The sequence below is a fragment of the Pholis gunnellus genome (genome assembly GCF_910591455.1).
Source record: "Pholis gunnellus genome assembly, chromosome: 1".
NCBI lineage: Eukaryota > Metazoa > Chordata > Actinopteri > Perciformes > Pholidae > Pholis > Pholis gunnellus.
In genome coordinates this window covers 19,520,519-19,533,988 of record NC_136528.1, presented here as the reverse complement: position 1 = coordinate 19,533,988, position 13,470 = coordinate 19,520,519, and the positions used below count along the sequence as shown (strand labels likewise).

The following is a 13,470-nucleotide window of genomic DNA, read 5'->3' as shown; positions in this document are numbered from 1 at the left end:
AATATCTACCTGATTTAGAACTTGTCAAATTTCATCAAAGGATGTATCGGGTCTGACTGTAATCTACCCCTCAAACTACAGCTGTGTCTGCTAATGTGCAGAGAAGTGTTTGACATGTGGATCAGTAGATTGTATCCAGATGTGTCTGCAGGTGGAGTAATGGTTGTATGGGGATGATAGGAATGACGACAATATCCAACATCTTGAGATTCTGGGCTTTTTGTGTTTGCCTCCACAAGTTCAATCCCAAAGGAGGAATCTACAAGGCCATGAGGTGGATGACCACATGCATACATGCATGGTTTTAATGTTCTGTTTTAGACAGAAAAATTGGCAAAGCAGTAGAAGAAAACATATTCAAAATTGGGTGGAATTTAAATTAAACAAGAGCTTGTATTTCCTTTCAGTATGAACATTCTGTCACATGGATTTATGGGATTTTACCCTGCATGGATGCTTGATATAATACTATACGATCCAATTTTTAAGCCTAACATTTATTGCAAACTGCTTTGGGTTGCACATGCATATGGTGGAGGAAACTCTTTTAAGAATAACTCTTTTAAAAATGTGCTACATTCAATCTTTGATTGATATTGATATGGAACACTCCTAATTTGGGTTTATGTGTGTTCAGTATGAGGATGTGGATATTTACCGGCTTCATTGAAATTCTGGAAAGCCCCATGGTCCACCTTCACAGGTGCTTTTACTTATAGCCTAATTCCAGGATTTAGGCTATTAGTTCATGTTTGGTTACATCAGGGAATTTAAAAAGAAAATTGTTAGTTACATTTTTCAGTTAAACTGACCCATTGAGACCAAGTTCTCATTTCCAATGGTGCCATGGTTACATGCATACATACAATAATTGCATTATCAGAAAACAAACATGAAAATAAAATATCAACCATTTATAGTCATATCATACATACAATGTTTTAAAATCACAAAACAATACAAACACAGAAATCATCAATAACCAAATGTAACATATCAACAATTACACATTCAAACTAAAATACATTATCACTATTCAAAGCATTCACAGACCTTGACATTACATTTATTTAAACATATTATTGGATTTGCCAAAATAAACTGTCATTCTACTTGATGGTCTTTTGAAACGTATGAGGCTCTTCGTGCACACTAAACATATGGGAGCAAAAGCGGCGTTATATCGGCCAGGGACGATACAATGATGCGGTCTAAAATGATCACCAGAAATAAAATGAAGTGCTGAGTGATAAACGGTGTCAAACCCTTTCAAGGTGGCATGGCAGCGTTTAAACAGTCACCATTGTCATGTAACGTTACTGGCATGTAAGTAACTAACAGCTTTCTATTTTCACTGGAAAGGGGGACTTAATTGAAGTGTAGACTCTAAAAACTAAAAAAGATGGTTACTTTTAAAACATTTTAAGTACTACAACTTTGAGTAAAAAGTGTTGAAAAAATAAATTAAATCTAAACATGGATGAAATTTATTTACATTTACTGAATATTTTGGTAAAATTGATTTATATTTATTAATTATATGGGTTAAATTGAGTTGGATTCACTAAATAAAATAAATGATATCAACTCACATTTGAGCACATTACTTGTTAAATGTTACTTAATTCAACACATTCCCACTGCTATTCTAACTTTAAATCTATTCAATAATATGTATTGTCACTTTGTTGCCATATTTTTTCTATGTCTAATTCACTCAATACTATGCCATCTTGGTGTCACAGTAAACTTAACATGGGCCAACAGATCACCATGGATATACAGTGTACTCAAACATTTACCTGACTAATGCAATAATAAGCCAATGTAATTGAAAACACCTGTGTGGGTGTGCAGAGCTGCAAATAAACCAGTTTTATTATATGCACGGAAATTGGTATCTCTGCAAATGTAAGCAGACAATTAAAGTATTTTCCTCAGAAACATGATTATTCCGAAAAATATATGCTGTTCTTCAACATATCATCATTGTTTCCTGTGTTTTAATAAATACATTAACTGAATAAAAACATCTGGACATTGAAGCAATACTTCTCACCAGAGCTCAGGGTGTTGTATCACCTGCTGACCAGCAGGGAGCGGTAGTCTACTAACGGACCTGGACAGGACGCGCAAGGCATTATGGGACTTCTAGTTCTCAGTGGAGGACGGTTGGCTTGATAACACCACGAACAACAAAACGAGACATTTACCACCGAAAATAAAATATCAGCCTCAAATTCAGCATAAGTAAGAGCTCCGCATGCGTCGAGTCCGGATAAATTAAGGTGGATTCAATCGTCGTACGAAGAAAAGCGGCTTACTTTTGGTGAAAAATAAACAGGAAGTTGTTAGCGTTGTGGGACGTGTAGTTCCGCTTGTAGGCCACTGAGCTTGATAACAACGCATAGAATAAAGAAACAACAATAAAATAAGCTAAACTTCATCTGAAGACCGTGCTTTTGGCCTCGGTGTTGACATAAACATGCCCGGGTTCACCTGCTGTGTTCCTGGGTGCTACAACAACTCGCACCGGGACCGGGACCTGCGCTTCTACACGTTTCCTAAAGACACCACGCTGAGGGAGCTGTGGCTGAGGAACATTTCCCGGGCCGGAGTCAGTGGCTGCTTCAGCACCTTCCAACCCACCACAGGACACCGGGTCTGCAGCGTGCACTTCGCCGGCGGGAGGAAGACCTACACCACCCGAGTGCCGTCCCTCTTCCCTCTGCGCGGGGTAAACGAGCGCAGGAGTCGGCGGGGCAGAGGCAGGAAAGTGTCCGCGGCTGTTCCTGGCCCCGCGGCCGCAGCGACCTCCGGGATTGTGCTCTCCAACGTCCTGGGCAACACGGCCGAAGGAGCCGAGGGTAACGCTGGCGGCGAGGCGAGTGATGACAGCATCACCGTGGTGCAGATAGGCCAGAACGGGGAGTACCTGGGCACGGCGCGGCTGCCCGCCCAGTCCGAGGGGACTTGTTACGCCGTCGGCAGCGACGAGCTGACCGCCGACGATTCATCGGTTGAAATCGCGCACCAGCCGCCCGCGCAGTACGTCAGTGTGACCAGCAGCCCGCTGGAGCACTCGTACTCTCTGACCACCGGCACCACGTCGGCCGAGCTGCTGCGGAAACTGAACGAGCAGCGGGACATCATCGCACTGATGGAGGTGAAGATGAAGGAGATGAAGGCGACCATCCGCCAGCTCCGGGTGTCCGATGCCAAGCTGCAGGAGGAGGTGCGGGAGCGGGACCGGCTGCTGTACGGAAACTCTGCGGCGTTTAGCGTCCGGAAGAAAATCTGATGGGTGAACATCACCGGAGACGAGCCGTTACAGAGACTTAGACTAACGGAGATGACACCGAGGAGTTTGAAGTCCGCAGATTCAGACCTATTTTGTATAAAACCACGAGCGATGACAATGTGTTTTCAAGTAGAGCTGGTTTTTCGTTGGTCTGTGGTGAAGACACAGTGGGCTGGCTAGTTTATGTAGCTTAGGCTATACTAATAACACCATGGTTAACTACTTAGGATCATGCACAGTCCAATATTGACATACAGCTAAACCAAGATAGCATTTTATTCATTCAACCAAGACTCACCTTTGCACTGATTTAGGCAGGCTTACACACTTATAACCAGACTGATGAGGAAGATGCTCAAAACTGCCTAGTTGCAAAGAAAGTTTTTTGTCTTTAACATTTCTCTTCTAATGTGTCGATTTCCTTGCTTGAAATTAGGAGGCTGTTGCAAGAACCGTCTCGCTGTAGATGTGCAGAGGTAAAGTAGGCCGAGATGAAGCATCGAGGATGTATTGTGAACAAGACACTATTCTCGGCACACTTGCCAATGAAATGACTTTATCTGAGTTGCCTTTAAAGTTGTTTTCCTTTTATTTCTGCTAAAGACATTTGATCAACAGAAAATGGAATTAAAGGAATTCCTTCAAACTTGAAGAAGACTCAAAAGATGTAATCTTATCAGTGTGTTTCTTGATGACAAGCATTCAGTTTCATTTGCTCACCCATTTTGTTTGTTTTTTGAAAATGTTAAGAGAAGTACAAAGAAAAACATTTTCTTCAGATACTTTATGCAACTATGTCGGAGGTTGTTCTGTGAAACAGCGCCTGCTTGTTTCAGTGTGATTCATTCGATGTTTCTCCTCACAGACGTTTAGTGGCTGCATTTCTCTGTCCTGTACACCAGTGTTTTATACACAGTTACATACATTTCTGATTTTTGAACTTGGTCTGACAGCTATGCTCTCATTTTGAAGTAAATTTAATTTTGAAATGGTGCTGATTTCCACTGAATAATTTCTCAGTCCCTGAAATGTTTTCCTGATTTTATCTCAGTCACAGTTACAAAGTGATGAGCCAGAAGCTCCTGGAGTATTTCTTTTGTTGCTTTTACCTTCAAGTTGAGGGCTCGTAGCTCAACCCAAATGGGTCGCAGTCCTCTGTCTCGGGCTCTTGTTTGGACTTTTTTCCAGTAACTTAAGCTGTAGGAGTATTTATTCCCAGCTGTGTTGAGCATCATATCAAATCCCAAATCATAAAGACTCAAATCTCAGGGTTGCTGCCCTGTTGGGTGACCTGGTGCTGAAAGCCTCACTCAACATGTAGCGACTCCGTCAGTGTTAAGAGAGTGTCCTGATAAAGATATTGCCTTATTAAGATGAATGTGATCGATGTGTGCAACCCATCAACTTGTACTTGGAGTTATTTGTTGAGAAACAACAAAAAGGCACTGATACTCCTGTTCATCTTTGTGTTAATATTGTAAATTAGGGTTATTATGGATTTATGCAGGGATCACAATAGCAGATCAATGAATTGGTTAGGCCATAAAATGTCCAATAATCAGGAAAAGTGGCCATTATGAGATACCAGAAGATAAAGTTGTGTCCTCTGATTTCTTCCATTGGTCAACAGTTACAAAAGAAAACGACAGGCAGTTTTTTGAAGCAGCAAATCCTCACATTTGAAAAACCATATCCTGCAAGTGATCATCTTATTTGACTGTGATTTCAGTGCTTTAGTTTCAGTGAGTGCACCACTACAGTGTCTGGTTGTTTTTGTTTATTTTCATAGGTTGATAGAAGACAGTAAGAGGTGGTAAAGTGTGTCAGATGTTGCAGCGTGACGTTCTCCCTCTAGATGGCGGTGGCATAAAAGCTTGAAGAGCCGGAGGTTTAGCTCCCGTCTGTACGGCCTAGTTCATCTGTCCGTGTGTTGGCAGCTCGGATGGTCATTTGCTTCATTGTTGCTCCTATTAAAGCAGTGAAATGTTGAATGTCTTCATGTGATTGTAAAGCTGTTAATCAAAGCAAACTTAAAATCCGTCATTTTGAACACCTGCCGTGTTAATGCATCACATAAAACAGAGAAAGAGGGAGAGCCGGATGAATGGACGGACAGAGAGAGAGAGAGGATCCAGATCCTAATCTCATCTGGATTTTTTATTTTTTTTACTCCCAACAGTGTTACATAATGCCTTAATCCAGTGCTGTCGATCAAACTTACTCACTCTATCTTCCTTTTCAATGGCCACTGCCATTCATCAAACCGTCTTTACATTCTAACTGCAGCGTATGCAATATGTAATCCTGAAGTCCAGTGTTTTGACATCAGACTGTGTATAAGCCGGACATCCGTGGTTGCCACTGTATAAAATCTAAGTTCTTCTGATTCCTTTCTATCTAAAGACTTAAGTCTTCTGATTGTCTGCTGTAGAATCCATCAGCCCCAAAGTCTGTCATAGGATAATTTTTTTGTTTACAATGATCACAATGCACACATTATTTTCTCGTTCCATGCAAATCGACATTCTTGAACCACGTAGAACAGCATGAGCTGCCGCGTTTAAAGGGCCGTATCTGTCCTGATCAATACCCTATACACTAAATTTAATGAAGCTTTCAGGTCACATTAGGCTTTGGCCTTTCTTATTGCGTCATCAGATATTTACTGATTTCAATCAAAATTCTGCATGTTGCAGTGTTTTTTTATTTAGACAATGTTCTCGTACAGCTGCTTGTGTTCAGGCAATTTAAAAAAAATGGCTTCCTTTATTTGATGAATGAATAAAATAGTGTAGAAAAATATGTTCATACCGAAAGTAACATGTGGAGAAAAGTATCAAACATTCCCTGCATATATATATATATATATATGTATATATATATATATGTATATATATATGTATATATATATATGTATATATATATGTATATATATATATGTATATATATGTATATATATATATATATATATGTATATATATATGTATATATATATGTATGTATATATATATATATATATGTATATATATATATATATATGTATATATATATATATATATGTATATGTATATATATATATATATATATATATATATATATATATATATGTATATATATGTATATGTATATATATATATATATGTATATGTATATATATGTATATGTATATATATATATATGTATATGTATATATATATATATATGTATATGTATATGTATATATATATATATATATATTCCAACATAGTTATTATTGGAATCCATTGTAACCGGCCCCGTTAAGATGAGTTTTGGTTAGCGTTTTGAGTTCTTTGGTTGTGCTGGGAGGACAATTAATGCAACACTTCCCACATCTGTATCTGGACACTCTGACACAACCTGACAAGTTTAATGATTCAGCTGCAGTAAAAATACTGTATAGAAACAGGGACAATAAGATAACTCCCTTTCCTGTTGTGAAGCATTATAATGAGGATGGATGCAACAACAACAAAAGTCCAGAGAGATCAAATATCTCTGAAAACCTGTGGAATGACTTCAACATACAGTCGTGTTTCACAGACACCTCACATCCAGCTCGATCGACCTCGAGCACATCTGTATGGTAAGAAAGTACAAAAACCTGATGTTTTCAGGAAGAAGCACAGCTGGAATTGCTGGCGACGTTCCCGTGATATATTGATTCAGGCCAGCAGCTTCAGATGCAGACAGATTATTCTGCAGTTAATGGCTGTGTTAAGCCACAGATTAACAATGGGTTACCATTCCTCCTGTGTCAGTATACAGATGTGAACAGGGACTTAAACTAATGCACAGAGTGTGAGCCATCTGGGGGCGTAGCAGAGGATTTGGAGGCCTAGAGGCAGATCAGGGGATGGAAGACACAATCTCAAGTAAGAAACGTTGCGAACAAGGAAGATGGTTTACGATCACCCATCTAAAATGAGGGTCTGCATGTGTAGTGTGTCTCTTACCAACCTTTCGTTCAGAGTGTTTAACACATACAGCGCTCTTCAATAACCCATCATGACCCACATAGCTGTGGATGATCCTCATGGGTCGCTGCTATTCTCAGAGGGCGCTTTGCGTCTGTGTTGGACTCCCAGGTGAGCTTGATTCTCTTATCCTCAGTGGGACTCCATCCATCTGTCCACATGAAAATGACACTTCTGATAATGTTTCCCTCTACTTTCCTTTGTGACGAACTCCTTGTTCAGTCGTAAAATCTGTTTTTTGCAGCAGGTAAGTGTGTGAACGAGGTAGAGGTGGTAAAAATGATGATGTATATGTATATAATTGATTAGTGTTTCAAATAAATGTGCGTAATACTAAAGACCGGAAATGAGTACTCTCTAATCCAGTGTGCTGAGTTGTGATGCTGTCATCGGTCTGCTGCCTCCGAGCTCTCCATGGCTCTCGCCTCGTGCCCCTCCCCAGTGCACACGCATGCACACACACACACACACGCACACAGCATCCTCTTACTCTCTGCGATGCAACAGCCCCTTTCACAGTTAATCCAGTCGGGTTGTGCCACTGTGCATTGCTGTGCTTTTGCAATCTGAGGAATTCCCAACGGATGGCAGATCACATCAAATTTTAAAGCAGCATCTTTGGACTCTTTGGACTTACGGTCGGTGGGAGCTTCACACCAGAGACTCTGGTTCAGAGGTGGGACTCGTGGAACCAACGATGAAATCCCAACCAGGCATGGCGACCATGCTGCTGCCGATCGCTCTCTGCCTCAGTAAGGACGTTTCTTTAATTGTTGTCTCAGTGTGTTGACTATGTGCATTTAAGTCTTCTGGAAACATTTGTAAGTGCTGAGTTTGCTCTTGCCTGTCCTATGTTGAACACAGTTTTCCAAATGTGTCTTTTTTTATGCACATATTTCTTGAAACTCAGGTTGATCAGAGGAATTTTAGCAGGTTGTTCAGAAAACCCTCCAAAGTAGTTAAGTTGACTGATGAGGAATATTGCATTTAGCTTGTTCTGAAACTGAGGAGAGACAGGTTTTACAAATGCACTTACCTTAATGAAATGCTCACTGTCCCCTCATGCTCTGACTGTCTCCCGCTCTCGCCTCCCGTTTGTGTACATTTTAGATACCTCATCTAGTATTAAGGTGCGAATTCTACTATCTGTTATTTTCTAGTTTCTTTTTTTCCAGTAACATTGTTCTGCAGAAGAAAAAGAACCATCTTCACGTTTTATCGATGACAACGATGAAATTAATCGAAAGAGAATTACAAAATGTTTTGCAGTAAAATCAAGCTAAACGTTCTTGTGGGATAAACAATAAATTAACAACCACGATACAAGCATGCAAATACAACAAGAATAAACAACAAAAAACTTTTTTTAACAATGTCTATTCATACGTGATTAATAAACTCTTGAGGCAGCAATCAGGACAGAACAAGTTGAATCACACCTGGAATTCGCCATGACTCATCTGTCTGAGGCATAGACAGGAAAAAAGAGGGGAAGATCACTTGTTAAAGCTAAAGATATACAGCAGATAAAATAATTACCCACTGATATATTAAGGCAAATATAGAGAAGGGACATTGTCAAATAATTACAATAATACATATATATAGTTTTTGGGTAATTGCTCCTTGTGGTTGCCTTTTTAAACGATGTGGCTAAAAGTACGTGGACACTTCTGCTCCCTTTAGGTCTGAGGCTGTTTTCTATGTTTTGGATGCTTTTGATGCTCAAGTTAAAATGGAGGGAAATACGAATGCTTCAGATAACTAAAGGTAGAAGTTGGATAAAAGATCTGCACACATGTATCGATAAATGTCTGACGTCTGTCAATAGTAATTATAAAGAAATGAATATCCATGGCTTTAGAGTGAGGTGTATTATACTCAGGTGTCCACATACTTTCGCCATGTAGTGCACTTCTGATCCTGGAACAGTTTACCAACGGCTGCTGACAACTGCATGTGTCCACAGATGTCTTCAAGGCTGACAACAAAGCAACTGCGTGGGTTCTATTCACAGGGAGAGCTTGACAACTGAAACACACATCCACAGCCTCATGTACGGATCGAGTTAAAGCAAAAATGTCCTCTATTCCAAATCAATGTCTAAATATTCCAGTCAAACCTTAATTCACACCTTTACAGGAACATTTCAGTGGCTCAACTCAAACCAGGCTCAGAGGGACATGTTACGTATGAGCTGATCAATGCACTCAGACAGCTCACACAGGGTTTTGCAGTCCTACACTGAATTTGGCTTTGAGGTTGTATAATCCGTCCAGATGAATGGAATACTACATACTATACCCATATTTCTGTATTTGTTTGATCCATCTAAGCACCAGATGGATCATGTCTCTATGAACACAATGTGCTTCACTCCACAAGATGAACTCTCCGTACCAAAGAATCTAGAGATTGTATTTCTCTCTCTCGTCCCTAACTCTTAGCCATATTCATATGTTGATACCCATTTTTTTATACATTTGTTTCTCAAATTGTAAATATACTTTTCTCTTGTCTCTTCCGCTCCATTAGGCCTGGTCACTGTGTGTTCCGGAGCTGCAATTCCCTATTCGTGTGGTTCCATCTACAAGAGTTTTGCTCAGTGTTTAGTCACACTTGGAGACAGTTTGGTGGATACACAGAAAGACCAGAGCACACAGGACATTGATTCAATCTGCAGGTGTGTGTCTGCCCATCACTGTGGTAACCATCCAGTAAACGCTTTGTCTGTCTTGATACAACTTGTCTCAAACTGTTAAAGTTATAATTCTTAAAGTTGATATAACGATTATTCGTATTGGACACGCTGGCGATGTGACGCAAGGGATGTTAGTGTCAGTCGGTCCACCTCCTCTTTGGTCAACAACTGTTGCATGTATGATTAATCCTACTCATGCTTAGTGATCCTCTAAATTTTTCTTTTTGTGCCACTAAGAGGCTGACATTTTTAGATTTTTGTAAAATGTCTCAACAGATATTGATTGCTGTGAAATGCTTGCAAACCCAATGAAAAGCCTCAGCTGTACTTTCTTTCTTGTGCTAGCGAATGTTAGCATACTAAACTAAGATGGTGAACATGGTAAGCATAATACTTCGTTAACATCAGCATATTGGCATTATCATTGAGAGCATGTTAGCATGCTGATGTTAGCATTGAGTAAGCAACAAGTACTTACGGAGCTTTCATGGCTGTAAACTCTTGTTATATTCACAATGGATGTAACATGTGCTCGCAGTGACGAACCCACAGAGAGTTATCGCCTGATGACGCAGCAGTCTTTTAACTCATTGTTTTGGGTTTATGGCCTATAATTGTATTGTTTTAATTCAGACTCTTCGGTCTCTTAGCATCAATTATTTTACTTTCTCTATTAAAAACATTACGCACTAAACAACGCCCGTCTTCTGTTGCTTTTCTGACAGAGTAGCTGCAGCAGGTTTACTTCCCCTGAATGGCACTCTCTATTTACCTGTACTGTTAAAACGTACCAGCCATCACCACCAGTAACCACAGGTGTTGTCAAATAAACAAAGCCTAAAAGGTTAAGATTATAACTTAGAAAAGTAACTTAACACCAGACCAGCAACATGAAGAGTTAAACCAGGGGCTCATTTTTACTCAGGTGTTACCCATACTCCCATCACTGTATTGTTGTGTTCTACCTGTATCTTGGCTTTCAGTCATTACATTTCTTCACTGATATCTCCTCATATCCTGGTTCCTTGAAGGTCCTGGAATGAATTCCATGTTTGTGCCAACTCGGCTCTGGCCGGCTGTCCCGGTGAGGCAGCAGCTGTCTGGGAGTCCCTAAGACAAGAGTCCAGGAAGACGCAATTCTCTGGAAACCTCTATGACATGTGTGCCAGCCGCACCACCCTCCCAGCCAGCACTGTGCCTGCACCCCAGAGCCCCCCCACCTCCGACCAGACCAACCAGGATAAACTGAAGGGGCAAACGAACAAGCACAGCCCCACCTTCTGCACACTGTTGTTCCCTGTTTCCAGCACCTTACTACTTCTGCTCAGGAGTTAATTAACTCAATGAGTCTTTCAGTGAGACAGCTGGTCGTCAGCGTCCAGCTCCCTCCACCATCCAAACACGCCAGGGTAAACACTCGTCACAAGTAAGACTCATCATGAATACATATTGATCCTAAAATAAGGAGTTCAATAACTGGAAGACAAAAAAATAAAACAAGGTGGAGCATCTATTTAGGCATTTGCTCTCAGAAAGAAGTTGACACAGAAGTTGCTTTCATTCTGACAAATATTCAACTGTGTCACTTAAGATGAGCGGATGATTGATTGTGATTAAATTCACATTGCCTACTATTGCTTGGTCACATGATGTAGGCTGGAGTGATGAACAGTTAATGAAGATGAAGGCCCGCCGACTCACTGAGATAACTTAGCTGAAAGACAAATCTCGAAGTTAAAATTAAAAGCTGATATTTGTTGTAAACATTTTATTTTTGTCACTACTGCAGTACATCAGGAATACTGCTGGATTTTTTAGGACAAAAGAGATTTTAAAGGATGCCAGGTGTTCATATGTGCTTGTGATCCAATCAGGTGTGATCCAGAGTAGAGTATTATTACAGGCTGCCAAACTGTGTTTTTGTGCAGTTTAATTCATCATCCTGTTTGAACAGTTTAATATCCGAAAATTAGATTTTGTGTGGGGGCATACTTTGCAGTGTGTGCATGATGTTGCAAAATGCCATTGCTTGTTCAAACTGTGTCATTTCATGTGACCCTTTCAGTGGTTTTCCAGTCCTTCTTGAAGCAGTTATATGTTGCTTTTTCTATTCTGTTATGTAATGTTTCACTTCAATCAATAATTGTATGCAGTGGAGCAATTCAAAAGGACACAGAGCACACACTCTCTATAAAATAAGATAATAAGGAAGAAGGGAGTGGGACATTTCCCAAGTGTTCCCCAAGTTTCATCCTTATAGCTTTAACAGTTGCTATAAAGTTATTTAATGTTGTATAACTTTTTTTTGTTACAGAGCTGTTATTGCAAACACGGACTGCATTTTATTCACTGGTTTTCACAATAGCAATTTACTTACTGTATTGTTTTCTGTTTTTTGGTTATTTGTATTATTACATTTTTTTCACAGCAGTGTAGAGTGAAACATGCCTCTTTGATTAACTCTGATTTTAACCCGACAAAAAACTTAAATTAAACGTGCACTGACAAACACAACGCCGAGTGATTTTCCTTAAATCGCAGCTATTACTTTTATGTCATGGGTTTTTGAGTCAGTTGTATGTGTGTGTGTGTGTGTGTGTGTGTGCGTGTGTGCGTGTGTTCTTAATACTCTTAAGCTGTTTCATAACAGCAGAATCATGAGTAGATTAATTTGTCCACAGTGTAGCAGGTTGTACCTTGAAACCCTTGAAGTCTTAGTGCCCTCAGAGCACAGAGCATAAATACTGTAAGTGGGAAATGAATGATTAGTTGTGTGGCGTGTTGCTGTGTCAGCATTGTCATAACTTGACATAAAGTGAGCAGGTATGACATCTAAAGGTCGGAGGTGATAACTTAATTATTGCAGCATGCTGAATTTAAGAAGTTATTGCAGCGGTCACTGAAACCTCGGGTGGACGTCCTGTTTTATATTCTGCTGAAATATTCATGTGTTACACTGATTAAATGCCACCATGCAGCCTCTGTAACCCAAAGTTCACAGGTTAAATGGCTGATTTAAATAGTGCTGTTTCAAAGATTTCACAGTTGATTTCAGATGCGGTTTGCACACAATTTGCACGACGTACTGTACCTGATTTTCAATCTGAAATTACACTGTGTGTCAAAAAGTCTCTGGCCTTGTCTGCTTTTTACTGACAGACTAGATGTTTAAAAAACAGATTATAACCCTGATTTGCTCATGACGATGTCACCATGAGCAGAGAGGGGATTTCAAATCTGTTGCTGTCTGACTCAGTCAGAGCTTCTATGAATATATTGACCAGGTTTGATTTTTAAACATGAAATATGAACAGATATGAAGGTGTTACAGTAGTACGAATCAAAAGGCAGTGTGCCTGTAGAGTTGTAAACACCTGCAAACATCAGTTGTGTCTATTTTCAGTCAGTTATGTGTGCTACCACCTTTCATATTAGTTTTTTTCCCATAATTTTTCTTAAGATAATTCAAGGCA

The 13,470-nt window shown here is 39.9% G+C and overlaps 2 protein-coding genes across 2 annotated transcripts; both read left to right on the top strand.

Annotated features, from left to right (window-relative positions):
* The first annotated feature begins 2,180 nt into the window (after positions 1-2,180).
* On the top strand, positions 2,181-4,350 carry thap11 (THAP domain containing 11). The gene has a single exon (XM_079162786.1). It carries the CDS (start codon positions 2,486-2,488, stop codon positions 3,299-3,301), a length of 816 nt encoding a protein of 271 aa, XP_079018912.1. The 5' UTR covers positions 2,181-2,485; the 3' UTR covers positions 3,302-4,350.
* A 3,643-nt stretch (positions 4,351-7,993) lies between these two features.
* Positions 7,994-11,332, top strand: nrn1lb (neuritin 1-like b; the record flags this gene model as incomplete). Its single annotated transcript, XM_079162962.1, has 3 exons — positions 7,994-8,048; positions 9,832-9,979; positions 11,029-11,332. 3 exons carry the CDS (start codon positions 7,994-7,996, stop codon positions 11,330-11,332), a joined length of 507 nt encoding a protein of 168 aa, XP_079019088.1.
* Between the last annotated feature and the right edge of the window lie 2,138 nt (positions 11,333-13,470).

What these genes read in the sequence shown, in the direction of transcription:
- thap11 (XM_079162786.1), top strand. Translation starts at nt 2,486, where the DNA reads ATGCCCGGGTTCACCTGCTGTGTTCCTGGGTGCTACAACAACTCGCAC.